The 27,731-nt window shown below is 36.8% G+C and overlaps 1 protein-coding gene across 2 annotated transcripts; it reads right to left on the reverse strand.

The window, feature by feature from the left end:
• Positions 1 to 516: 516 nt before the first annotated feature.
• Positions 517 to 25,012, reverse strand: LOC132838369 (transmembrane protein 198-like). 2 transcript variants are annotated; one of them, XM_060858651.1, is made up of 6 exons: positions 24,805 to 25,012; positions 9,698 to 9,915; positions 8,071 to 8,345; positions 5,201 to 5,504; positions 4,941 to 5,021; positions 517 to 3,188 (listed from the first exon to the last, which is right to left on the reverse strand). In XM_060858651.1, the coding sequence occupies exons 2-6, from the start codon at positions 9,849 to 9,851 to the stop codon at positions 3,091 to 3,093; spliced, it is 912 nt and encodes a 303-aa protein (XP_060714634.1). In that variant the 5' UTR covers positions 9,852 to 9,915; positions 24,805 to 25,012; the 3' UTR covers positions 517 to 3,090. The 2 variants fall into 2 exon arrangements, with proteins under 2 accessions (XP_060714634.1, XP_060714633.1); XM_060858650.1 differs by having other exon boundaries at positions 4,873 to 5,021.
• Between the last annotated feature and the right edge of the window lie 2,719 nt (positions 25,013 to 27,731).

Raw genomic sequence — 27,731 nt, forward strand, 5'->3', positions numbered from 1 at the left:
TCAGAGCTTGGGTCAGTATAATGGCCAATAAGAAATGGCAGCTAAAATGTGACTGTTGCATATCTGAGGTTATGTCACTATATGACACATGACCACTATCCTACAAACCCACAGTGCAGTGAATGTTACGGGTTTTGTCTGGAAGGGACATTTTTTTATTTATTTATTTATTTTTAAACATTTATTTATATTACACACAGATTTATTCAGAAACCTAAAAGAAATTCACTCAAAGTTAAACAAAATTTGAGTGAAACGTCACTACAATTAATATCAAACAATTCTATACAAATTCTAATTATATTCTAAGCTTTTCTGAGTTGAACAATGGAAAAATAAAGCCTTAGGCTACTCTTAACACTTAAAGCTGTAAAGTTTGTGTTCATATAAGTAGCAAAGCAAAAAAAGACCACTCTTTTAAAAGTTCACATGAAGCAACAGTAACAATATTAAGCAAACAGATTTACAATTAGTCACTGGCACCAATATCTGATGTCTCCAAAATGTTGTACTCTGCAAGTTTTAGTAGGTTTTTATTACCAGAATTAAAGAATAATAAATACATTTCAGAATAGTCCAAACATATCCCCTGCATTCCAAAAAAAGTTTACATTTTAATAGCTAACTTCTCATGATTGACTGATTCACATGAATTTACATGATAGATCATGTTTGTGAGAAACAAATTAAATACATGATACAAATCAAGACAAGAGATAATGCATTTTCACCTGTGACTAAACCAAGGTGTGTAAAAGATGTCTCTAGAGATTTTAAGTTGTGTTTTTAGTGGAGTAAACAATCAATAATTTTGTACAGAATATTTTTAATGGTTTAAAAATGGCATGATTAGGGATACTGGACAGTTCCCACCTACAAGAGACAAACCTGGCATGACATCATTGTCACTTTCTAGAGATTCGACAGAATAAAGCACAGAGACTGGTCATTAAGTTTCATTTGACCTAAAGGCACTGATTAAGTTTAAGTGCAGAAACTCACACCTCCCACTAACAGTCTCTAAAGGCTCATTACATTATAAACAGTGACAAGAATCAAGCTGACAATCTGCAGAAATCTTATGGCAAACAAGGAATATAAGAAATTAGTATGGCAAACATTTTAGCAGATAATAACAGCAATCGTACTACAGATTCCACATTCCTCTTAATATAAAAATGCACTGGAAGAATAACTGTCAGCGTATTCACAGAACCACTGTCGTGGACAACTATAAACATGCATCTGATAAAAACTACAGACACAATTAAATCAATTATACACTATTGTACAGGACATAATTTAAAAAAAAACAACAAAAAAAACAAACAAAAAAAAAAAAAAAAACACCAACACAGACACTCACAAATGCTTTGTGTGATTTCACAATGCTCTAATTGGTTATGAAATAGAGCCATAAACACAACTCACTCAAATGCCTCTACAGAAAAACTCACTCAGACAACAAAATAGAACAATTATTACCAATAAGGTAGGTCTTTTATGCATGATTAGATGGGAGAGAGAGAGGATTATGTGAAAGAAAATATATAGTGTGTGTGTGTATATATATGTATGCATGTATGTATATGTATATATAGTGTGCACACACACATATACACACATCTCCTGGATGTAGATGCTCTGTCTTTTCCCATGTTCACATCACTTTATGCAACATTTATGTAACAACTTTTTAAAAGTAACACTATTTTCCAGAGTATAAGATGCATCGTAAACTGTCTGTACAAAGTTGCTTCATTGTATAAAACTCATTGATATACCTTAAATCTTTTAAATAGGGTGCCCATACAAGTGGCTGAAGTGATTCAGGTTAAAAAAAATCATTAAAGGTAAACCTGACTGCGTGACATCACTTTGTAATTTAATATGACAAAAAATGCAAAGATGACTTGACAGTAAGGCCAGTGATCTTTAAGTCACTTACACTTTTTGTAGGAAGTTCTGTAGTTTTTAATTTGGCTACAACTTGGCCAAATATCTGAAGAACGCATTACGTTACTGTATAAAATCACAGCATACAGTACAGGGACATTATTTAGAGGTCAAGGAAATATAGGAAAGGTTTTACTAAATCTAAGAAAAATAATGGCATGTAACTGCAAATTAGAAAGGAATATTTTGTGAAAAGTCAGGGCAGGTTATTATAAAAATACTGTTAATTCAAATGGCAGGTTATTAGTTACAGTAGCAAATGAACTGCAAACTAATGTTAAAAGGCCTATAAAGTCCGCTTGCACTCATATACAGTGATCTATACAGTCTATACAGACAGGTCCAGAGTTCAAATCCACCTAGAACCCTTTTTTTAACAACCACAAACTGTAGAAAAGTGTCACACAACTTTACACTGAGTTCTATGTATTCTAGAGCAGATACTTCAATTGATGTTTTAGAGCCCTCTGTAGACTGTATGGTGAACTGCAACTGTAACTCCAGGCACCTATTCAAATCACAGAAATGTATTGTTGACTAAAGAAGCAGAGATTAGCAGTCCTGTTCTAAATGTAGCAGAGGTAATATTCAAACTGGAAAAATGTATGCATGCACCATTTAGATATCACAGTGTTTTCCCCCCCTGGAAATTGTTTCTAGGGTTTCTAGATCTATAAATATAAAATGTAAAATTGTGGCTTTAAAACAGGGACAGATCCAGTCTGTTGCTATCTGAAAATTCCTCTGTGAAAAATTTAGATCTATATAAATGTTAAGGTTCCCACACACTTTATTTTAAAATATAAATTATCCTTCAACGCTGACCACTCCTAATGTTTTCAATTAACAACGCTTTCACGGTCTACTATTAGTGAATGAAAGTGTTTTTATTTGAATCGGAGATAGTTGTATTAAAGTTTGTATTAAAGTGACTAAATAACAACAGTTCTTGGCAGTGGACTTTTGGACCCGACCAAAATATAGGTCATATTGTCTGACTTTACTATGAAGTACCACGCAATCCTGCTTTTTCTTTATCTGGACAGTTTTTGACCACTGATGAATGCAGCACATATTCAGGTGCGTGTTGCTGTTGTGGTGGTGGTGTGTGTTAGTGGAACTGTTGATCCAGTATCATAATCCATATCCACCATGGTATGGTTGGCGGTACTCAGGCTGCTCAGGGATGTGCCTGTGCCCATCTGATGCTCCCGGAGACTCTGCAGGTAACTCTAAAGGGTTAAACCAGACAAAGGCAAATAAGGAGAGTTAAAATTGGTGCAAAACACACAAGCAAGCAACTGGATAGTTATGATAAATACTCAAAAACATGTACTACATTAATAATAAACATATCTCCGTTGGAGTGGCAGCTTAGTTCACTGCGTTTTTAAACTTTTATGGATCTAGCTAAATGTTTTCCATATTACTGATGTTACATTAACTAAATAATATGGTTTCTGAGGTTCAATGACACACAGTTATAATATCTAAAAACAATGAAAAACAATTTAAAAAAAAAAAAAAAAAAACATACACACCAGAAGCATCCATCTTGAATATAGAAACACTTTTTCCTCTCAACATATAATTTGCTTGTGCTCAACAAGGACTCCGGTAGGTAGATTTTACCCAAAGACAAACTTGTACATTGGTTGTGATGATACAGCACCAAATGCCTGAAGAGATTTATTCTGCTTTTAAAATGAAAATACCTGCACTCACCAAACTTTGTTAGGATCTCTATACAAATGCTGGGTAGGGCCACTGTCAAAACAATCTCAATTCATCATAAGATTTTTCAGGTGCACGTTTGTGCTATGAATCTCCTGTTCTACCACATCTCAAAAGGTGCTCAGGTCAGATGAATTGATAGGGAAGGCCAATGAAGAACAGACAGAACTCATTGTCATGTTCGTAAAAGCAGTTTAAGACGACTTTTGTTTTATGACGTGGTGCATTATCATCCTGAAAATAGGCATTAAAAATGCTTGTGAGGAACAATTTGTACTAATGTGTGCCAATAAAACGTTCCTGACAAAATTGCACCACCTCCAAGAGCCTGAACAGTTGATCTATGGCAGGTTGAGTCCATGGATTCATGCTGTTAATGGCACATTTTGCACCTACAATCTGCACACCTCAAAAACTGTCAGTCATCAGAGCACAGCTCATCTTTCTGTTCTAGGCTGACAGGAGAGGAATCCAACACGGTCTTCTGACCAACAGTGACCTGGGTATTGTACACATTCCCCCCGAATTTAGTCTTGGTCAACTATACCTTGGTCAAAACCACAGAGATCACATATATCCCTTATTCTGATATGATCTTTACCTGTAGCTCAAGCTTTCCAATACCTGCATCATGTTATTGAGTGAGAAATGGCAAACATAATAAATGGAGGCTATAAACATAACATTATTTGAGATTAACCTGGTCACCTTTGATGTCTAATCACCTACATTTCTGCTAAAGTGTTGCATTCTACAATTCCTTTCTGGTTGATCCTTCGGTTTAACTGCATGAGTCTCCCGATTGGATAGCTGTGGGCCTTTATGGATCTGATCCCTTTGAGCCTCCGAATAATGCCATTATACTAAATCTCTTCCCATGCCAACAAATCTCTGATTAACATACCAAGATATGTTTGGAGAAAGGATTTTTGATTACCCAAACAAAAGAGTGCAAACACTTTCTATTAAACTCTTGTAGGATTTGTGACAAGTGAAAATTAAGGTTATTGAGGCAGCAGCAACTGGACAAACAAAACTGAACTCCAACATTTCAGTGCTAAAATGTTGCTATGGTGATTGAAAGGACCCAGTTAAGTTATCTACAGTCCAACATCTGAAAACTATTCATGCATTCACATTCTAAATAAAGAAATCAATCAGTTTGGTTCTATTGAAACTAACTGGAGCTAGAAGATCTCCAGCGTAGCGTTTTACAGGAGTGGGTTTACGGCGATACGTCCCCTCCTGACCTGCAGACAGTTGCAGCTTTTTCACATCTTTCTGTCTTATTCTCATCAGCTGCAATCGCTTCTGCCTTCTGCTGAGGATCACTGAGAAAGAGAGGAAGAGTGAAATGATAAGAAAATAAGTGTGAGGTAACAGAATGCTGTGATATTTAGTAAAACAATGCAGTAATATGATGTACAGTAATCTTAGTAGCATGAAATTCCATTCAGTAATATTAACTATTTTAGATTCTATAGTATCATACAATTCTGTAGTATCATACCTTCAGTGTGTGAAAAACCTTCGGCTGTGAGCTTCCACTGCACTAATGCTCCCATAAGGCTGAGCATAGGCCAGATGCCCATAATGACCCAGCTGTACCAGCAGAGCGGTGCGGGAGCAGAGACAAGGCGCAGACAGTCATAAATGTGTGTGACCAGCATCAGCAACTCCACAAAGTAATCAGCAGATACAGTCATGATGGCTGCGCCAAACACAGCTGTGGAGATGATGGTGAAAAACTTTTGCCACTGGAGAGTCAAAACAGCACACAGCATGCCAGTGCCAAGAAGGACACCTACGGGCACCTGTCACACATACATACAACACTCTGTTAAATGCACATAGAAACACCTGTATGTAACTATGAGGCATTGGGAACCTTCTCAACTATTACTACACTAGCGATTTGCCACTTGGTCTGTTTCAATTTCAACATGCACTTAAACCAAACTAAATGTTAAAATAGTTTACGAAGTGGCAATGAGAAAAAATGTAAACAAATACATTCAATTGCACATAGCTTACATTAACAGTCATGTGAAAAAATATTCAGTTCTTTAAGAAATGTCAGTATGTCAATTTCTGAACTTGTTTTCATTTTACCTGCAGACAAAAGTGATGTAATTACATTTAAACAACAAAAAAATATTTTGTTTTCACTCATTAAACAAAAGTTTAATTAAACTTAAAATTAAACTAACAAAAATGGGTATTTCAACTAAGGGAAAAAGTTAGTACACTATGCCCTATGCCCTATGCCCTAATAGCTAGTGTAATGTGGCACATTATTCCAGAAGTCTAGGCCTTGGTTTTTAGGAAAAATTTAGTCTTGCACTCATTTTTTTTCTTACTTCTTCAAAATGCTCTGTAATGTTCTAATCATTTGCATCTGATGTGAAACACCTTTAGGTAATTTTATCTATTTTAAGTACAAATAAATGTAGGGGTGTCCTTACTTTTTCGTCAAAAGAAATTCTTTTTTTTAGTTACATTTTACAGATTATTTAATACAAAGACTTTCCTTTGGTTTTATTTGTTTAGTTATATTACTTGAATCTTCTAATATTGTTAAAATGAAAATCAAATTCCCATATGTTTGACCATGTTAAAAGAAACATCTTCATGGGGTGTCCTATTTTTTTTTTTTCTTCACATGGCTGTATGTCTGGAATGAATGGACCTCATTTAATAAGCTGGTTAAGACCGGACTGATAAGGATAGCTTTTCCAAAAGATATTTTGCTTTCACAATCTCAATTTCTCAAAAATCATTCCTCCTCACCATTCATTCCATCAGCATCCTCCTCATGCTCGGCCGTGTGTAAATGTTATCCATAAGACAACAAACTAATATGAACATTGACTTCAAATCATGTAAACCACTACAAATCATGTAAGGCAAACCAAGACAGCATTTTCTATAGACAGATCACTATCAAATTTAAATGCCTTATGGATATTTTGTGAAACCTGTTCATATTAAAGGCATTATCTAAACATCAGTCATTTATTCACTCCTATCTGTGCAGTTATCAGGCTTCTTCTGACACACACACAACTTTCTGCTTTTCCGAAAAGTGGTGTCTCCGTGCGATGCACTCAAGTGTCCACAGTCACCTGGGTATTGTAGATGTATACATTTCCCCCATTGTTTATCTATTTTGGTCTACAATTCCCACCCACCAGTCGATCAGCTCTGCCCTATCACATGCAAAGACATTTGGAAGTAAAGTACTGTATACGAAGGTAACGGCTAACCTCAAATAAATGAAGGTAACACAGGCCTCCAAAAAGGTGTGAAACTGTTTTTACGGTTATTAAGAGATCTGGCTTATTATCTCTTGCATATTTAGTAATCCTCTATAATAAAGAAAAGGTCATTCTTATCCGATTACTCAATGAATTGACGGAATAATCGATAGAATTATATAGACAGTCGATTACTAAAATAAGTTTTAAACTGTCCAAATGGAACAAAACCTAACGATTATAATAACTCAGATTGCGGTCTGTATGGAAGTTCTCCCCCAAGTTCTCCCTGTGACTGTGCAGATTTTCAGTGTACAAATGTGCTTGTGTGCGCACACTTGTATATACACACACTGTAATGGTCTGGCATCCCATCCAGAGCGTAATTTTAGCTTAAAAAAAATTATATGCAGTAAATTCAGGGCAAGCTCACTATTTCAGGAAGTGTATTGTGTCTGTTCCCACAGGGTGTTGGGTGTGTTGAGTTACTGAGATTTATTTAAGGTGGATTCATAGCTACATGACTATGCTGGCATATTTAACACACATATACTGACAATCATGCACACAGACCATATATTTTATCATATTTTAGCTATAAAAATAGTCACTGAACTGGGTGTATATAATTTTATGTTTAGCTCAAAAGCATACAGGCAACATTTATTCCTTGAAATAAACATTCACATATTTTAGGAAGTGTACAGTGCTTGTACCCACACGGTTGTGTGTGTAAAGCTGCTGATTTTTACTGAACAGTAATACATATCTAGATATGTATTACTGTTCAGTAAAAATCAGCAGCTTTACACACACACACACACACACACACACACACACACACCTGTGCATATGTTCAAGGAAGTATATTGTGTATACATACCCACTGCAGGCTGGGTTTGTAGCACAGAGTGTCATTTAAGGTGAATAATATTGTAAGCAAGCTATAACTAGATGTTTGCCAGAAATGTGGAAATGAAAATCAATTCTTTTCAAATTTCAGAAAGCACAGTGTGCCCATTTCCATGGTGTGCTGGATGTTTAAGCTGCTCAGTTTTTCCTTTAGCTGAAAATATTTTATGGAGTCTGTTGGCATATTTCAAGATGTGCATTGTGTGCTTACCCACAGGGTGCTGGGTGTAAACAGCTGGTGTGTAAGCAAAAGACCAGCAATGGCAAGGAGCAGGCCTAGCAGGATGCCCGTCATAAAGAGGCCGACGCTGCGCACTAGCATAGTGACAAGGCCACAAAGAAGTCCGATGCCCAGGCCAATGCCAGCACTTGCCTCTATGCTCAGCTGTGTGTCTAACACACGTTCCTTATAGCACAGCAAGAAGATAATCACCGAGCCAAACAGCAACCCCGACAGGAACATGATGGCTTTGAAGCAGCGGTAACCTGCAAAGAAGTTATATTAATGGCTATAGAATAATACAATATGCTATATTGTATTCTGAATGTTGGCTGCATTACCAAGTCCAGTGCATGTGTATTCTGTATATTTGGCCATGTTGAAGGCTGAAAAGGCCAACATGAACAAAGCACTACATCATAACAGTAAAACTACATCTCATTTTCATCCAATTCTCAACTTTAACTAACAATGTTGAGCTCTGGTTTCATGTTCTTCAGCTGCATGAGATTTGAACAACACGCTCATTTTAACTGAAATGTATGGGAGTGGCTGAGGTCAAACAAAAGTGACTACCCTGAAATAACAGCCCTAGTTCCCATTAAGCACACTCACAAACATACAGCTAAAAGATGTCAACATGACAAATCATATTATGTGCCTATTAGTTAAAATGTGAATGTGACTTTAATTTTTAATATTAAATAAAATATATATTTAAATAAGGAACTTCGGTGTTTAAGGACGCACAATGCAATTTGGGTATTCTTTAGGCCCTAAAACCACATGGAAAGGAAACAGAAAAAAAAAAGGCAGACAGGCGGGCAGGCAGAAAGAAACCCTAATGTGCAAACAAGTCAAATATGCCACTATTGGCATGTTCATTCATGTTCATGCCTTAACTCCACCAAGATCACATAATATATAAGGGACACAAATTAGCAACTGCAGGTTGGTAAAATATCCATTAATTAGGTTTTGTGCATGTATTTGAATATTAATATTAGTTAAAAGGCACATTCCTAGCATTTCTATTTGTACAACACCTCGCCTACAAACAAACATCGTAAATATAGGCATGACAAAAGTCCAACTGTTTTTAGACACAGCCAATCACGGGAAAGAGAGACTGAGCACAGGCTGAAAGTGGAATTTGTTTTTTTACATTTAACAGTTATGCACATGTGAATAACAGAAAACAGCTGCTTGTGTGGCAAACATGTTCAAAACAGGTGGCTTTAAGATACTATGCTACTAATGCTAACCAGCCAGTTACATATGCTTTTGTAACATGTGCTGGTTAAATGCTTTTCATGTCACATTAGCCATTTTGAATTATAGAGCAAACCGAATATCCTGCACAAAGAACCAATTTAATGCAGCTTTGCCCAAAATAAGGGCAATTGCTTTCCTTTATGTCCAATTTTCAATAGGCTCAAAATGCTGACCACCCAGAGAGTTTTACAAATAAAAGTGCTGGTAGTATTTAAAATGTACTGTATACATTAGCACTATCAGAACACCTCCAACTGTGAGCAAGAGCACTTTAAAAAGATTTCAGCAGCACTTTTTCTAAAATCTGAAAAGTGACTTAAAAATATTTAAAAACTTAACTTACCAAAAAAGCAGTAGATAATTCCAAAGAGACAGCAGGTAGAGGAGATTACAGCAGGAACAATATCATACTTCCTGTCAATTTCCAACAGACATGGATCCAGCTCTGCTGGCCCCTTTGCTATCTCATCAGAGACAAGCCTGGCCATGTCGGCCATTTTCACAGGAGAATGGCGTCCAAAATGAAGCAGGAGATCGCTTATGGTCCTGAAGTCATCGGGACTGAAGGCAAAGAAGGATTACATTAGTCTTTCTTACACACAGCACACACACCCAGTCTATTATCAAGAGAAATGTCCCTATTCAAATACTATTCCTGTCTATAGAAACACATTTTCTAAACATTTTGGAGTGCCCCTACCAGCAGTCAGTACAAGGATTTGTCACAAGGCAGGAAAATTACCATGATTCTTTCCAGCTTGTTAGCATGCTAAATCTTTGGGACATCCAAACTAAGGACAACTAGTAAATGATTTTAATTAAAAAGATAAGAGATGTAATTTCTTTGTTTGAGGGGAAAAAACCCAGTTACTTTGTTCCACTTTTCAGATGTTGCTATATAAACAAAACAATGGTGGTCTGCAGGACCTGCTATCATTGTACCACAGGCAATCTGAGGACACACTTGCTGACTCTGTATCCTGGCCAGCTACAGTTGATGAGTCAAAGGGACTTGACTCTAAACAATGGCACCTGATAAGGTTTTTTCTACATCCACACTAGCATTACCCATCACACACCAACATACTGTCACAGGCTAATTCAAATGCTTATTAGAAATTGCTAATTCAAGTACGTGTTTGCAATTGTATTTCCTGTGTACTCATTATTTCTTGGACAGATCAAATTCAAATGCCAAACATTTCTTTTGAATTGCATTTTTATGAACAAAAACAAACAAAGTTTATTCATAATGTCTTTACACGAATGTTGTTCTTTGTCTAAAAAAACGTAACCTCCAATGTTTTATGAATTAGGAACTTGAATTTTTGCTGGTCTGGGAGAAGTCTAAAATTCACCCAATTTTTTTATACCCGATTTATATACTGAACAGCTGAGCACTAAATTTATCCCAATTAAATGTGTTGGGCCAACCACAAGCCACTACAACAGCTCAGATTCTACAACTTTCTAAAATTGTACTAGAGGGATGAACTCCAGAAATTCCTTCAACTGATGTTAAACAACTCTCTCCACCATCAGCTAAACACTACAATCCAAAATCTCACATAGGTGTTCAAATGGGTTAAGATTCAGTGACTCTTAAGCCATAGTATAAGATTTAAACAATTTACTTCCTAATCAAACTAGTCAATGTGGGAGTTATCCTGATCACTTACTGTCAGGATAAAAAAATTCTTCTTTAACATGATTATTTTTTCCCCATTCTAAGGAGATAAACCATGACCCCAATCCACACAAATGCCCTCCACACTAGAAGAGAGTCAGTGAGCTTACTCATTTCAGTCCTCATTTCTCCTTCCTCATGCTTCAGGCCTGTATGGTATACTTTTTGTTGCAAGACATGCAACTAAACCTTCATCTATCCTAAACATCACCAGTGTCTATAGTTTAGCACCAACAAAATCTCAAATGTACATTTGCCTTTCTAATGAGAGGTTTATGCTCTACAGCCCTACTTTAATGTCAGTGTCTGTGGGTGGACTGCACTTGCTGACAGTACAGTCACGTCCTACACCGACATTCTCATGAACATTTGCCCTTGTTTTTTCCTTAAATATGGTACATAAGCAATGATGAATAAAATATAGCTGTAAATGTTTCCATTCCAGGCAGCCCACCATGTCTGGTACCCTTCAGTTAAAAAAACATATCCTTTTTGTCCTTCAAGATTCATATCTGACCCCCACTCTCATTTGCCTGAAAGTAGAAACTGCACCTCCTGCAACTTTTTGATCCCAGTCACAATTCATCAGAAATCATAGACATTGCTTCGCTTGCTGTGGTGTGAAAGTGTTTGCCCCCTTCCTGATTTTGATTTTTTTTTTTTTGCATGTTTGTCACACTTCAAACAAATTTAAATATTAAGCAAAGATAACACAAGTAAACAACATGCAGTTTTTAAATGAAGGTTTTTATTATTAAATGAAAACAAAATCCAAACCTACATGGTCCTGTGTGAAAATGTGCTTTCCCCCTAAACTGGTTGGGCCACCATTAGCAGCAAGAACTGCAATCAAGAGTTTGCGATAACTTTCATTGATTCTGTTACAGCGCTTTGGAGGAATTTTGGTCCACTCATCTTTGCAGAATTGTTGTAATTCAGCCACATTGGAGGGTTTTCATGCATGAACCACCTTTTTAAGGTCATGCCACAGCATCTCAATAGGATTCAGGTCAGGACTAGGCCACTCAAAAGCCATTCAGTGGTTTATTTGCTGTTGTATTTTGGATCATTGTCCTGCTGCAGAACCCAAGTTTGCTTCAGCTTGAGGTCACAAACAGATGGAAGCACATTGTCCTTCAGGATTTTTTGGTAGACAGCAGAATTCATGGTTCCATTTATCACAGCAAGTCTTCCAGGTCCTGAAGCAGCAAAACAGCACCAGACCATCACACTACCACCACTACCATTTTACTGTTGTACTGCTGAAATACAGTGTTACTTTTACACCAGATGGGACACACACCTTCCAAAAAGTTAAACTTTTGTCTCGTCAGTCCAAAGATTATTTTCCCCAAAAGTCTTGGGGTTCATCAAGATGTTTTCTGGCAAATCTGAGACGAGCCTTTATTTTCTTTTTTGCTCAGCTGTGGTTTTCGTCTTGGAAAATGCAGGCCATTTTTGCCCAGTCTCTTTCTTATAGTGGAGTTATGAACACTAACCTTATCTGAGGCAAGTGAGGCCTGCAGTTCTTTGTATTTCCACTCCTGGGAAGATTCACCACTGTTCCATGTTTTCGTCATTTGTGGATATGTGGGTTTGGATTTTGTTATAATTAAATACTAAAAACCTTCATTTAAAAACTGCATGTTTTGTTTACTTGTGTTATCTCAAACAAAATTTGTTTGATGATCTGAAACATTAAAGTGTGACAAAAGTGCAAAAAAATTAAATATCAGGAAGGGGCAAACACTTTCACACCACTGTATACACATGACATGGTGCATGTACACATGCACACAGTGTTTCAGACATGGACTAGATTTCTTGTGAAAAACCTGCACCTCCCTTGTTACTATTTATATTCACAATTCATGAACTTTCTCACAATGAAAATATCTGCACGTTTGAATCAGATGGCCCATTATGCTATGCCTTATCTTCTAGCTGTCACTTATGGACAGATTCCTACTACCATAACAACATTAATAATGTTATTACATGCTTTAAAATGAAGAAACAGGACTATGGCAGGGACACAGTTTGTTCCACAAGATGGAACAATACTCCCATCCCAGTCATGTTTGTACTGCTTTTAAATAGATGGATTTAAGAACCTACCAGCATGGTCTAGTTCAGGGTTTCCTAACTCCAAGCTGTGTACAGCCCTGGGCCTTTTTAATTAAAGTTTCTTTAACTCCAAACAAAACTGCTCCAACTTGATGAACTCCAAATGATTAATGATTAGCTCATGACCTGGATCAGGTAGGTTTTGATGAGAGAAACTTTAAGGCTCCAAAGGGAGATTGTGTGTTCAAATCCTAATGTTGCCACAGCCATCCACGACCAAAAGCAAAGGGAACAAATCTGGCTGTGCTCTCTGGGTGGGAGGGATGGATATTGTATTTCTCAAGACAAATCAGCAACACTAGGCAATCAAATGCATCCTTAAGCTTATTAAAGCTAAAGAGAGCAAATAGTGCTCTCCATCATGTGTTATGTTGCTCTGTAATGCAGCATGATCAACAGTTTGAAAAGATGCAGTTGACAGGCTTCCTAAGGCCGCGTTCACACTGCAAGTCTTAATGCTCAATTCGGATATTTTGCTCAGATCTGATTTTTTTGTTTGGCTGTTCACATTACCTTTTAAAATGTGGCCTATATCAGATACCAGTGTGAACTGTTTGCTGTTTCGAACTGACCCGCATGCGCAAACGAACAAAAACAATGACGTCACACGCAGCACGCCGTTGCGCTAAAGTTGGCGAGGTTATGGAGGAAGTGTTGTATCATCTGGTGCAAGCAAACATATCATGTAATGCTATAATGTGATGTATTCAATGCAAGCATTATGAGCTGGTTCACGTAACCACTTTATATATCACTCTTAACACACGTTACCAGTCACGTTTGTGTCACGTTTTCGCCGGCGAAAAAAAAAAAAAAAAAAAAGGTTTCGCCGGCGCAAAAAAAAAAAAGGCGCATAACTGTGACGTATGTCGATGTAGATTGACGTAAAAGTCACATCAAATCCGCCTTGGCTGTTCACACTGCGGCCACATTGGAAAAAATCTGATTTGGGTCTGATTCAGGACCACATACGGAAGTGGCCCAGATCTGATTTGAAAAAAATCAGATCTGGGCCAGATTTGAGTGTTCACACTACTCCTGAAGAAGTCTGACCTGGTCACTTGACCCCAAAAAAATCTGATTTGGGCCACTTTTACCTGCAGTGTGAACGTGGCTTAAGTCTCCAAGTCTATGTTTCTCAAATTAGGAAGAAAATGTCTTCATAAAAAGAAAGAACGCCACAAATATCTGTGCCTATTTCTGAATATTTTAAACAGCATGAAGGGTTCTCAAATATCTTTTACATTTTTAAAACTTTAAACAAATTCAATTTCAACTTCATTAAATACTAGGAAAAATCCCAAGCTACCCACTACGAGGTTTAAGTCATGCCAACTCAACCTTGATGCTCATGAAGTACTGTTTATCACCACAGTTTAGTACAAATCTGCTGTAATAGTCTTACTTTTTTTGAAGTGGTTAGAAAAATGTCTCAAAAGATTGCAAATATGACCAATGCAATATCATCATCATCATCATCATCAATGCACATATTTTCTATACATGTTTAATAAAGTACAAAGTGTATGGGAACGTAAAGAGAAATAAGAACAGAATGAGATACTGTTTAGAAATCAATCAATTCTAAACAGCAAGAGGACAGAGATACTGTGTTGCCCACAATTTGAACTATAAGGTAATCAGAGATTTCCAATAAGACTTCAGTTTTCAGATTTCAGTTGCTCCAAAGAATCAACCCATTCAGAAAAAGTGCACATTTACAATTCAAATGCCAGTGAATTAGGTTTTCATCCAATCAGGAAGTAGGAGAGGCGGGCATTTTTTGAACACTGTGCTCTTGTCCAATCTTAATCATTCCTCACACTTTCTCAGCAGGCATCCAGCTTAACGAATTGAAGGGGTCATGGGAGGAGATCAAAGCCTTTGTATCACCCTATAATGGCTTCATTCTCCTCCATATAAAGAGACACACACACGGCTTGCTTTGTAAGCCGAGTGGAGTAGGAACTAGGAACCAGGAACTAGGAACCAGGGAGTGGGAACTTGCCCAGCGGTATATGTGTGTTTTCTGCATTAACCATTTAACAAAATTGTATTGATTCTGTTTACTTTGCCTCCAAACAGGCAGGCACATAAAGCTCATACTAAACAATCGTACTTGAAAGTTCTGAAATAAAATCTACTTAGAAGTACCCAACTGTTGAGCACTAGCCATGGCAGCACCTTTGCTAGCAAAGGATAAAAACCAGATGGTCATGTGGGGGAAAAAAAAATAGCTGAAAGAGAGAGAAAGATAGCAGAGCCTGACTCAGAGCTCCCATCCATTTCCAGAAAAAGGCCCTCATTTTCTTCTCAGCCCTGATTCTTATACAAATCACGAAGAGAGTGAACACTAATAGAGAGGGAGTGAAAAAGGGACTGAAAGAAATAGAGATTAAAACCAGGTGTTGGTCGTTCATTCTTTGAGGGAAAACATGAATTTATTGTAATCGGATCATGGCAGGATGAGATCATCAAGCCCTATGAAAAGAGAGAGAGAGCCCTTTTTAACCCCCACTCGCTCAGTGTTTACATGCAACTCGATCTGTTGCACATCTTGTTCTCCCAGTTTGAAATCTGTCTTTTCAAGACTTATCGAATGTTCTATTTGCACCAAAGCTCATTAAGGCCATTTTTGACAATGTGGAGCATTGTTTTAAACCTAGAAATTCTCTGATGCAAAGATAATGTCATTTGCTATTAGAGATGCCAAAATAAATGGTATTGAGTGGTACAAATCCACATAATTTACTAAGTTGCGGAAAAAAGCACTATTATAGTCATTGTTAAGAAAACTTTTTTGTTCAAAAAAACCTTCCCTATATTGATTACTATTTTGGAACAAAGACATCTTAGTGTAACTTTTTATGTACATGTTTGTGTATTGCAGGGGGCCAGAGGAAGGACACCCAGTCACCTGAGAATCAGGATCAGAGTAACAGCTGGCTGACAGATTTTCCTTCTTGTGTGAAGATTGTTTTCTGCATGTGAAGGCCGTAGGGGAGTGGCTGAGTGTAGCCACATGTCGTTTTTAGTTGTTTCATCTCCGTAAGCTTTCATTTAAATCTGGCATCGCTTGTTTCCGGAAACTCTTTTAATCCTGGAAAGGCCTGGTATAGAAGGACCATAATTGCAATACCACCAGCCTTCGCAAATGTTTTTGTGAAAGCTGGCCTAAAGAGAAAACCTAAAGACAAAACTACCCAATAATCAAACACACACAAGTACTCAATAATTACACCTTGCAAACTTAAGAAAATATATCATCTAGCTAATATCATAAACATTTACGTTTACATTATCTAGTAGTTCATTTGACTGTAAGCAGAGAAGCTATATGAATGTTCAAGGTTGTTCAAATGTTTGCAACTAATATCCAGAGATGGGGGACTCGAGTCATATGACTTGACTCGAGTCAGACTTAAGTCGCAAATTTGAGACTTGAGACTTGCTTGACAAATATTAAAAAGACTCGACTTGACATTCAAGACTTGAGACTTACTTGTGACTTGAGTTAAATGACTCGAAATAACTTTTTTTTTAATGTTTTTGAACGCACGCAAGAGCGTAATCTAACCACGTGACGCAGCAGGCAAGCAGAGGGAGAGCGCGCACTAACTAATAAACCTTAACAGTCGTGACAAAACATGGAAGGCGCTACACCAAAAATTATTTTGGGTACCGGGATTTTGGGTATCCAGTCCCCTTATTCGGTTTAACCACTATTTGGACATTTGTGAGGGACAGGACTCCCTGCAGTTTTGGGCTGTGAACAGGCACACCCTCCCCTCTTTGTTCAAGGTAGCGGTAAGAGTTATGGCCATCCCTGCACCTGTTGAACGTGTATCGCTCACAATTGAGTGACAAAGTTCTATCAAATGAAATTTTTTGCAAGTGCAATGTAGTGTAAATGGTTGGTCACTGTTGTCAGCTTGAAATGTCAGCTTTTTTGCAATAGCACTTATAATTGGTCTTCAGTGTTAGGCTTTGAGTGAAAAGTGTATGTATCATTTATGGGGATGCGCACACACACACACACACATACATACCCAATACACACACATAAACCCTAAATATAAATATAAAAATAAAAAACCTCAGAGTTGCAAGCACAGCCATATTCTTGTCTCGCATGCAAACGCACACACATTCAATTTAAAGGGATAGTTCACCCAAAAATTTTAATTCTTTCATCATTTTCTCACCCTCATGATGTTACAAACCTGTATAAATTTCTTTGTTTTGATGAACACGGAGGCAGATATTTTAAAGAAATGTTTGTAACCAAACCATTCATGAGCCCCATTCACTTCCATAGTGGGAAAAAAAAATACTATGGAAGTGAATGGGGCTCATGAGTGGTTTGGTTACAAACATTCCTCAAAATATCTACATGTGTGTTCATCAAAACAAAGAAATTTATACAGGTTTGTAACATCATGAGGGTGAGAAAATGATGACAGAATTTTACATTTTTAGGTGAACTATCCCTTTAATATTAATAAATTACATTCACTCCAATCATCTCTCTCTCTTTCTCTCTCTCTAATAGTTAATTCACTTCAAGGTTCTGTTGTTAAAAAGGATGTGTTCATGTCCCATTAAAAGGGAATGCCTGTTCAAAAAATGCCATTTGGTTGCAAAGAAACCATTGTACTTTTTTATATGTACACTTTTCCATGATCTTCTGCTATGTTTGAGGCATATTGAAACTTTTCATGCTTTTATGTTGGCCTTATTTCAGTTACATTTACATCTTAGGCTTTGTAGTTTTGATTTTTATTCATTTTTAGATTATTGTATTCGTATACTCTTGCAACTTTTTTGTTGCAAATAAAATATCTTAAATACTGTAAATACTGTTTTAAATACTGTAGATTTAACTTTGTTAAATATCAACTTAGTTAAATCATCAAACATCTGTATGACTTGCCAGTGACCTGCTGGCAAGTGACTTACATTGACTCGGACTTGCTTAAGACTTGAAGGTTAAGACTTGAGACTTACTTGTGACTTGCACATGTGTGACTTACTCCCACCTCTGCTAATAACTTCCAGTCACAAAAATATGCTCATTACATCACTCTCACTCTGCTAAAATAATTGTTTGAAAAAACAGCAATCATAATAACCTAATGTTAATAGGTATAATTCATAATGTTAATAATGCTTCACTATGGAACATTGAAATCAAGGCAGGAAAATGTCTAAAACTTTAGATAATGATCATTTCCTTTAACCCTCTCTGACTTTTAATCAGGAAAGTGACATTGATTGTGACCTCTGACCCTCCTCTCCTAATCCCAGGATACAATAAGCAGGAAGCAGGTTAGCGCTGCTTAACCTTTCCCCTCAGACACAGGAAGTTAAACAGGAAAAGAACATGCAAGGGGAAAACTTCACAGCCTAGCATCACTTGCTTACTATTCTGATAAGCAACATTTTTCCACAAAAAATCCATTTACAGTGGATAGAAAAGTCTACACATCCCTGATAAAATGGCAGGTTTATGTGGTGTTATAAAAAAAATACTAAAAATTTTTCACCTTCACAGTGAAAAACAATTAAATCAGAAACAACCAGGAAAAAATGTCCAACGTCCAGCTCTCATAAGTGTGCATACACCATTGTTAAATACTAATAGGAACACACCTGCAATCTATTTAAGTGACTGATTAACTTCAAATAAAAGTACAGCAATTCCTACAGTATTTTCCTGACATCTGTTTAGTAAGACCCAACTGGGACAAGCCACCGGCCACAAAGAGCTTACAAACCAGGTACTGGATCTTAGGGATGAAAAATATCATTAAAAAGAAAGTCACAAAAAATTCTAATGCATTGGATACACCATGAAACACTAAAGACAACAGTCAGCAAGTAGAGAAAATAATGGCATTAGTGAGTGCTGTAAAACTGATGAGGAGGCCAAGAGGCAGCTGATCAGGAAAGCTGTCAAAAGGCCTACAGCAACGTTTTTGTTAATAAAAAAAAAAAAAAAAAAAAAATGCTTTTGTCTTGCCAATCTCACAAGGAATGGCTTCACCAGAACAGGGTTTTGGGATCCAGAGTCCAGCTCTAAATCCAATGTAAGTAGACTTAAAAGTTCTTACAGATTTCTAACAGTTTTTTGCTGTAGATATGTTTAACCCTAATGTGCTCCACTGTAATGTGAGACACACCTTAATGCTGTAATGCTGGTGACCTATAGTCAATTTTTTCTGACCTGATTTATTAGATAGATTTATTAGACATCGTAGATTTTCAGAATCAAATGATTTCTACACAGGTTTGGAAAAAGTAATTGGGGAAAATAAGTGAGCAAAAGTAAAGTTAAAAATATAAAGAAAAAAAATGCTTCAAATAATGTTCTTTACACATCTTACAAGAACAGACTCAGAGCTGACACATTGGCCAGTGCTGGGATGACTTACTAATGAGGGAACAAATGTGTGCTACATTAAAAACTTCATTAGAATAATCATGATAATATATTAGTTCCTTTTCCCTTTTTCAGTATGAATGCTCTTAATTAGCAAACTAGCTCACCACATTACATTACTTCAGCTGCATTGGCATTAGGTTTCTGGCCAACCAAAACATAAGATTGGGCAAGTGAATGCACACTCTTGAAGACAAAGAACTTCGGTGTTAATGGTGTGTCCTGGATTTGGCCTATAGTGTGAAGTGGAGACCTTTTTGTGAGTGTCCTCATGAGATATGTTTATTACAGACTGAAGGAAACGCTGAATCGCCACTATTGTTCCGAAAAGAGTGAATAGAGAAACCTACTGAGCTGGCAGACACTATGACCGCCTCTTCCATCACTCGTTCACAAAAATACTGAGAGACAGATAGAGCAGATAGAGAAAGGAAGACATACACAGATAGAGGGAAGAAGAGGATGGCAGAGGAAAAAGAGAGTGTGTGTGTGTGTGTGTGTGTGTGTGTGAGAGAGAGAGCACTTCGTTAGTTGGACTGTGATCTAAGGACAGTGTGACAAACTGGTTTTGAGAAGAGAAGAATAGAAAGCGAGGGTGAGGCGGAGACTGTTTAGAAAATCGCTGTTCTTACGCTGATCTGAATGGGAAATGGCAGAAACCACATTTTATGGTACAAGTGACTATTCACACATCTCCATATTCTTTGGACTGTACAGCCCTATTTCAAAACAACAAAAATAAATTCATGACTTTCCTTTTGGCAACATTCCTGTAGCCTACACAAGTGTCAGGTGATACGACCCCAACATATTTAACATTTATTTGCATTTAGTCCAAAGAAATCTCATTGTAGATACTGTATAACAATTATGCAAATGAACCATAAACTGTAAAGGGCACTGGATCTGACCGGACATGTCTTCTCTCTCTTTCTCTCACACACACACACACACAGCTAAAGCAATGAACAATAGTGGCCTTTCTGTGAGGAGACTGGAGAGGTTCTTACTGTGAATGAGAGGAAACCAATCACAATCACACAATAAAGGGTGTTTTGTTCTTTACTCACATGTTTAACACGGGCAAAATTCAGAATTCAACTGTATTTTCAGGTAAAAAAAAGTTCAGCGGGCTAAAACACACCTGTAAGCGACTAGACACGCTGAAGCATGAACATGTGATTGAGTTACACCATTTACGGTGGTAATGAAAGGAGTCTAGGTTTTAAAAAAAAAAAAAAAAAAAAAAAAAAGATGCATTAACACTTCCAAAATGGGTAGGTCAGGATGTATGAAAACCTTTGACACACCCTTATATGCTATTATGCCTAAGATAAAGTCTAGCTGAAATCAATCCTTTCCAATAATTCACTATAGCGGAGACAAAGAACCAAAGAAACCACATGCTACTTGCATAGTTTGAACCTACAGTCACATGGAGTCATTGAGCACTTTATTAGGAACACTAGGCCTCCATTTGCCTTCAAAACAGCCTCATTTCTCTGTGGCATGGATTCCACAAGAAGTGAACATGAAAAATCTGCAGGATTACATCCAGAATTTGCAAGTGCACTTTCAAGTGAATCTCCCATTCTAACACATGATGTATTGGATTCAGCTCTGGGAAAAATGAGAGAACTTTTTGAGACAATGTTTTTCTGGTCACCACAATTTAACAGAATTGTTATCCAAGTTACTTTAAGCTTTTGGTCATGTCGAACCAACCAGGCCATTCTCCATTGACCTTTGTAATTAACAAAGTATTTCGGACTAAAGAACTGTCACACACTAGATTGTTTTTAATTTTTTGCACCTTTCCCTAAACTCTAGAGACTGTTGCGTGAAAATCCTAGATCAGCAGTTATAGAAATACTCAAACCGGCCCATCTGGCACCAACAATCATGCCACGGTCAAAATCACAGAAGTTTTTTCTCTGTCCGAACGGGTGATATGAATTTTATCTGAAGCTGCTGACCTGTACGGCCATGATTTTTATTGATTAGATAGCTGCATGAATAATACCTAATAATAAAGTGTTTTAGGTTCATGGTATCTTAAGTATGTAACCTAGTGAACCAGAGTTAATGTATTCAATGATGGACACTTAAGCACTTTTGTATGTTGCTCTGGATAAGGGCCTCTTATCATTTTCAACTGTTGAGCATGAACATTTGAAAAACAAGCAACAGAAGGGATATAATTACAACACAAGTTGATTTTATTACAATATTTTGATATTAAACTGTGAAAAAATGCTATAAAATCATCAAGGAATGTTGCAATTCTATAAAATAGTGCATGCATGTGTGTGTGTGTGTGTGTAAGACTGATGTCAAGTGGAAGGAGTCTAATGAGTACACGAATTGCAAAATGCAGTTAGTATTGTTCTAATAACACACATGAACCAGAACATGGACAATCATTATTGTTTTCAAGATGTAGTGAGCTGTGTTGTGTGGAAGCACCAAAAACACACATAAACCTATAAATGCACTACACAAATAAGAGATATTGACAATACTGTATAAGTCAATGCTGTGCTGAGAACTGTCCAAATTTCACCTGGTCATTTGGTTACATCTACAGTACTACACTGGGACTGACAGACACAAGCCTGACCTCCTTCTTCAGGGAAGGATACAGACAACACAAATGTTACTGGGACCAACACTTCTGCACTTGCATTCATAACAAACACCCAGATGTTAGCAGCAGAGATAAGCACATGAAAGAGAGCTGATACACAAATTACATCAATTTACACAAATCTAATATGCAGTAATGATTGCTATTCTTTATAGGTCAAAGGTCATAATGATTATAATGATTTAAAAACGTTACATATATAAATAAATCCATAAATATATACACTCACTAACACTTTTTTTGCACCACAAAATAAACCACATATAGCTCCAAGACAAATTTTGAATGATGGCAGCAAAGACATAAAAGCCAAGCAAAGTAGCCCAAGCCAAACTCTTGCATAACATTTATGAGAACCATACAACAGATGAACCTGTGCTACAGCTTGTCTTTAGGTTCTGTGTAAAAATGTATATATACTAACTGTTTGACAGAAGCCACTTGTTTGAGATTTTTCTTTGAAAGCTGCTTAAAATGTTTGTGAAATGAAGGTCTTTGAGTGAAGTAGTATAATACATTTAATAATAAAATAATATGCTGCAAGTGGTCATTTCTACACAAAAAACTGGCCCACGGCGAAAATACAGAGGTCAGTTTCATAAAATCTTATGGGTATATAATTTAAACTGAATTCTGTTTTTGTGGCTAACAAACAAACTTTGCTTCACCTTGTATGTAGTCATTGATTCAAACAGGTTTTGTGTCCCAATTTTGCTTTAACCTTAATGTTTTACACTATGATTCCAGTCTTCTATTCTTAATTGCATAACAGGTACAAGATGTTCCCAATAAACTCTTGGCCAAATGCTATTACTGATTGTGTTCTCCATGGAGAAATATACAAAGACGAAACCTTGGGTTAAATAAATAGACTACATTCTGCTTACGATCAACAAGTGTGTTCGAGGCTTGTTCAGAAAATGGGATCAAAAACTGATCCATTCTTCAATCTAAGCTTGAGGAAGTAGTACAGGCATTTTTGTCTGTTGGAATGTTTTTGCCATGGTCAATACTGTATCTATAGCTGTCTCATTAATTTGGTGTAATCCTATGACTTGTTTTTGTTGTGGTGGCTTTTAAGTGAGCAGCAATAACACTTGGATTTTAATCAAAATTTCTCACACTGGCAGCATATTTCATCTACACTCTATTTGCAATAGCACCAAATTGGCCACCAGTAAGCAGACCACAGTGTGAATTCTAAGGCCAATCTTGACTCACAATCAAACAACTGTTCAACAGCAAAATTGCCCCAAAAATAGTGCTGTTCTGGAATGATTGATCTAAAGTCAAACTTATTCACCTCAAACTCATTGAGTTTCTCAAACAGACTGCTTTGATGGCTCACGGTGTGACACACTCATCTATAACAATGGATAAAATGACATTACTGGGCTTTAAAACTTTCTGGGCTGACTGCGTCTTACACCTGAAAGCATAGAAAACTCAAAACTGCTATTTTAATAAAGCTAATATTAAATTACTTAGCAGATCAAATGTCATAGGAGACGAGTGTGTGATTCCAGCGTGTGCAACGAAAGGAGAATTTGGACAGGAAACATGCACTGGCTGATCGAGTACATTTGAGATATGCAGAAATGTGTGCAAATTTGATCTTCACACAAGCAGTTGCTTTAAATTCAAAGCTTAAAGGATCGTTACTAAACAAAAAACTAAAGGTCCGAGAGGATGTCAGCAACATACGCTTTTGACTACAAGTCCTCAATGACCTCTCGCTCTATCTCAGGCTAGGGACGGACTGTCTGCGTTTCTCCTGTAGTCCTCCAGTGAGGACCATATGCTTCAAGGCAACTGGTGGAAGTTGCTGTGTGTGTGTAAGGGGGGGATGTAATTGGAGCTGCAATGTGACTTTACCACAAAACCCCAAATTATCTCTGCACCAACAAAATAGGATCTCCTGACACACACTTGGATGAACCTGAACGACTTAAAAATCTCATATAGCGATTATATTACAATCCCACTGGTGAAGACCTGATGCCACATGGTTTAAAACTGGCCTTACTTTCACCAGATTATTTACACGTGTCGAATCTACTGAACGTTATAATACACCCAAACACAGTCGAGAGCGTAGAGAATTTGATTAGGGAGTGGATTCACATATCTTAATGCTGAAAAAAAAAACAAAAAAAAAACTATATTATCTATTAAGAAAAAAATAGTCCTGTTGGTAACGAATGATGCATGAAGTCATGAAAACCAGATGTATGAAGCCATAAGTAACATGGTTAAGTAGCATAATTAGAAAAAGTGTGAACGTAATGCTTAAGTATGAAACTATATAAAATACCAAAATATCATTCGTATTAATCGATAAAAAAAAATCGCAAGAAATAAATGACCGTTAAACTCGAATACCGTTCAAACCACACGCTTGTACCGCTTTATCACAACAATTCAGCAATATAATCTAAACAAAACACGAGTTTTCAAAGTGAATTGTTTTAGACTAATCGATAACTCTTTAGTACAAGCCTCCAGCCTTCGTTTTAAAGACTTTTAACGGCTGCAAAGTAAACTTACCGACGTGGAGCGTCTGTAATCGATCAACCAGAGGAAGAAAACACCGACAAGCTATAAGCTCTAAGCCCGAAACGGGATGCTAACAGTGTGAAAACACAGTCAAAAGAGCACAACGAGACGCCGAACTACTTTAAAAACCGACATAGTTTAGCTTTTTAGCTTCTTCTTCCCGTCTGCTGTGGGGAAAGTTTGACAGACTTCCACTCGGCGTCTCCCACTTCGGGTTTGAAAGGATGCAACGCTTCAAGCTAAGCTAATCACGAGCAGGGTTGCCAGATTGGGTCAATCAAGGCGGTTACTAAGAAACGTTAGAAATTTTATCCGAAAGTTAAAATATTTCCCAAAATATTACATATGAAATGTATCGGCTCGTTCAAGATATTTTAGAGACACTTAAACTTAAAAAGAGTTTAGCTTATTTATAAAACTAAAGGTTACCTATTTATTCAGCATAGCTAAGTCTTTTCAGGGGTAGCAAAAAAAGTTGTTAGAAATCACCGCATGACGTCACATCCAGATGATTTGCTTCTCAAAACATGTTTCGCACGTGTTAAAGTGAGTTGGAACCATTTATGATGGTGCTGTGGGGACCAACTGTAAGTCAGAGAGGTGAGCAATTTTCATGGCATGCAAACATGTGGTCAGTGTGCCACACAAACAGTAAGGCCTAATCATGTTTCACTGGAACAAATAAGAGCACTTCATTTTTCAACAGCCTAATTTGCACATTCTTCACCATTTGCATAACAGAACATGGGGCCTTGGGTTCAAATATGATCCACAACAGAGTTCCAGCATCCTTAGTACCTTGAAGAGAGTAAAAATGTGAGCTTTCTGCTTGTACGGTGGCACAATAGACATTTATGGACATACATTAACATGAAGGCTTCACCTTCAGACCCCATTTAGTTTATTGACCATAGTGTAATCTGATGTGAGATGTGGTACCGCTTTCTATGTATGCCAAGAAGCAAAGATTTTCAGCCATGTGTATGAATTCACGTGGCAGTCAGAATGAATTGCTTATAATCACTTCTTGACTGAGAAGTTGTGATCGATTGTCACCACAATAAATTTCAGGCTGCTCTGGATGTAAATAAGATAAAATTAGATAAAATATTTTAATTATATTAATTATAAATTCATATAATTAATAATTTTATAATTATTAATTAGAAATTATTTTATCTTATTTGAAAATAAGATAAAATTCACACTTTCAATAATGTCTTTACCCTTTCTAATGTAACCAATATTATAATATTCGTTACATAATAATGATTGATGCATGAAATAATTCTGTCTCTGTATTAATATTTTGTCTTGCTAAATGCCGTTGTAACTGTGCGATCAACTGTGTCCCCTGTGATTTCAGCACAGCATACTGCTAACCTCTCATGGAAAGAACAAAAATACATCACATATATTTTAATATAATTTTTTATATTAACAACAATATTTGCTAAGTTGGGCCGGATGACAGACATCTGTTTTTGTGTGAGGAAAGCTCCAATGAATATAAATGACTGCAAAAAATAAATAAAAAAAAAACACTGATTTATGCTAGGTTTTCACAAAGGGGAAGGCTTTTAATTTTAATATCCAAATCTATGTAAATCTAAGAAAAACACTCACAGACAGAGAAAAGAGAAAGTTCATTTGGCAGCACATGGTGAACAAATCCATCATGTGAATATATATTTTGGACAGCTTTAAGCCAGGCACTAATGATGAAACTTTCACCGTTTTCTTAAAAAAAGTTAAAGTTTTGTGCCTCTGGTTGGAAAGCTAATTCAAATCCCATGGCCAAACTTCAAGTTCTAACTATAATACACAAGAATCTAAAGCCTCAGTTAAATATAAATATGGCCATCAGCCATATGAGCAAATGTAAAAAGGTTAAATATTTAAAAACTTTCCAACTGAGTGTATGCTAGTAACATCTGGTGGTCAAAATGCTGAAATGCAACTATTAATTTACTGCATCTTAATAGATGGCTGCTGATTTGAAAACACTTGTTGTTGAAAAAAAAAGAATACAGATGGCCAAAAAGTTTTAGACACCTGACCATCATGTCCATATGTACTTGTTGGAATATCACTTCCCAGAGTTAGTTGCTATTTGTGTTGGAATCTCATCAATTGGAGCCACTTACTGATGCTGAGGATTGCCCCACATGGACAGCCTAGAGATACATGAGATTACTGTGGATAGTACCACTTAATGACCATAGAGATGGCTTTGGACTGCTGTTGCCACAATCAGTTGTGCACTGATTGAAGTCCACTGAATGAAATCCCCATCATTTAACAGTTCATAACTTCAACAGAAATGACTTGAAGTTAAACCTATAATGAATTATGCTGATAAGTTGCTCAAAAGCTCATGGTTACACAACTGCACTTGACTAAATAGTGTTGTAAAGGAAATTATTTACAATGTCATTATTTGTTATCTTCCAGTTGGAGATGGTTCCTTTTCGAGCCTGGTTCCTCGTCTAAAGTTTATTCGTCATTTCTCAGGCAGTTACAGGATAATATAACTCATAGGATATTTAATGCAGGTTACAGCCTGCATCTCTATTGATTAATAATCTTGTTCACTCACATTTAACCCAGCTTTATTCCTTCATTTGTGTCAAGCTTTTGGCACAATAAAAACTTATCAATGAAAAGTAAACACAATCCTTTGCGGAGGGAATTTGCTCAATCTGGCAACAATGATTTAGCCCAAAGATAATTCTCCTCCCTCCTTATTCCCATCACATTTCTCAAACTCTGCCTTTCCCCAAGGTCTCAAAGGTAAACGTGTCAGAATGATGTAAACCATACATACTACATAATGTAACAACTTCCAGATCCAAGATTAAATATAACAAAGCTATTTTATCTGATCCATTTATGTGACGCCTTTTTCTTTTTTAGCA

This window comes from Tachysurus vachellii, chromosome 22, assembly GCF_030014155.1.
Source record: "Tachysurus vachellii isolate PV-2020 chromosome 22, HZAU_Pvac_v1, whole genome shotgun sequence".
In the NCBI taxonomy this organism is placed as follows: Eukaryota; Metazoa; Chordata; class Actinopteri; order Siluriformes; family Bagridae; genus Tachysurus; species Tachysurus vachellii.

Excerpts from the sequence above, each read along its gene's own strand:
- LOC132838369 (XM_060858650.1), bottom strand. The coding sequence starts at position 9,851 with ATGGCCGACATGGCCAGGCTTGTCTCTGATGAGATAGCAAAGGGGCCA. Across the intron at positions 8,346-9,697 it reads AATTATCTACTGCTTTTTTG|GTTACCGCTGCTTCAAAGCC; the intron begins GTAAGTTAAGTT and ends ACTTCTTTGCAG. Across the intron at positions 3,189-4,872 it reads CTGGAGATCTTCTAGCTCCA|AGTTACCTGCAGAGTCTCCG; the intron begins GTTAGTTTCAAT and ends TTAACCCTTTAG.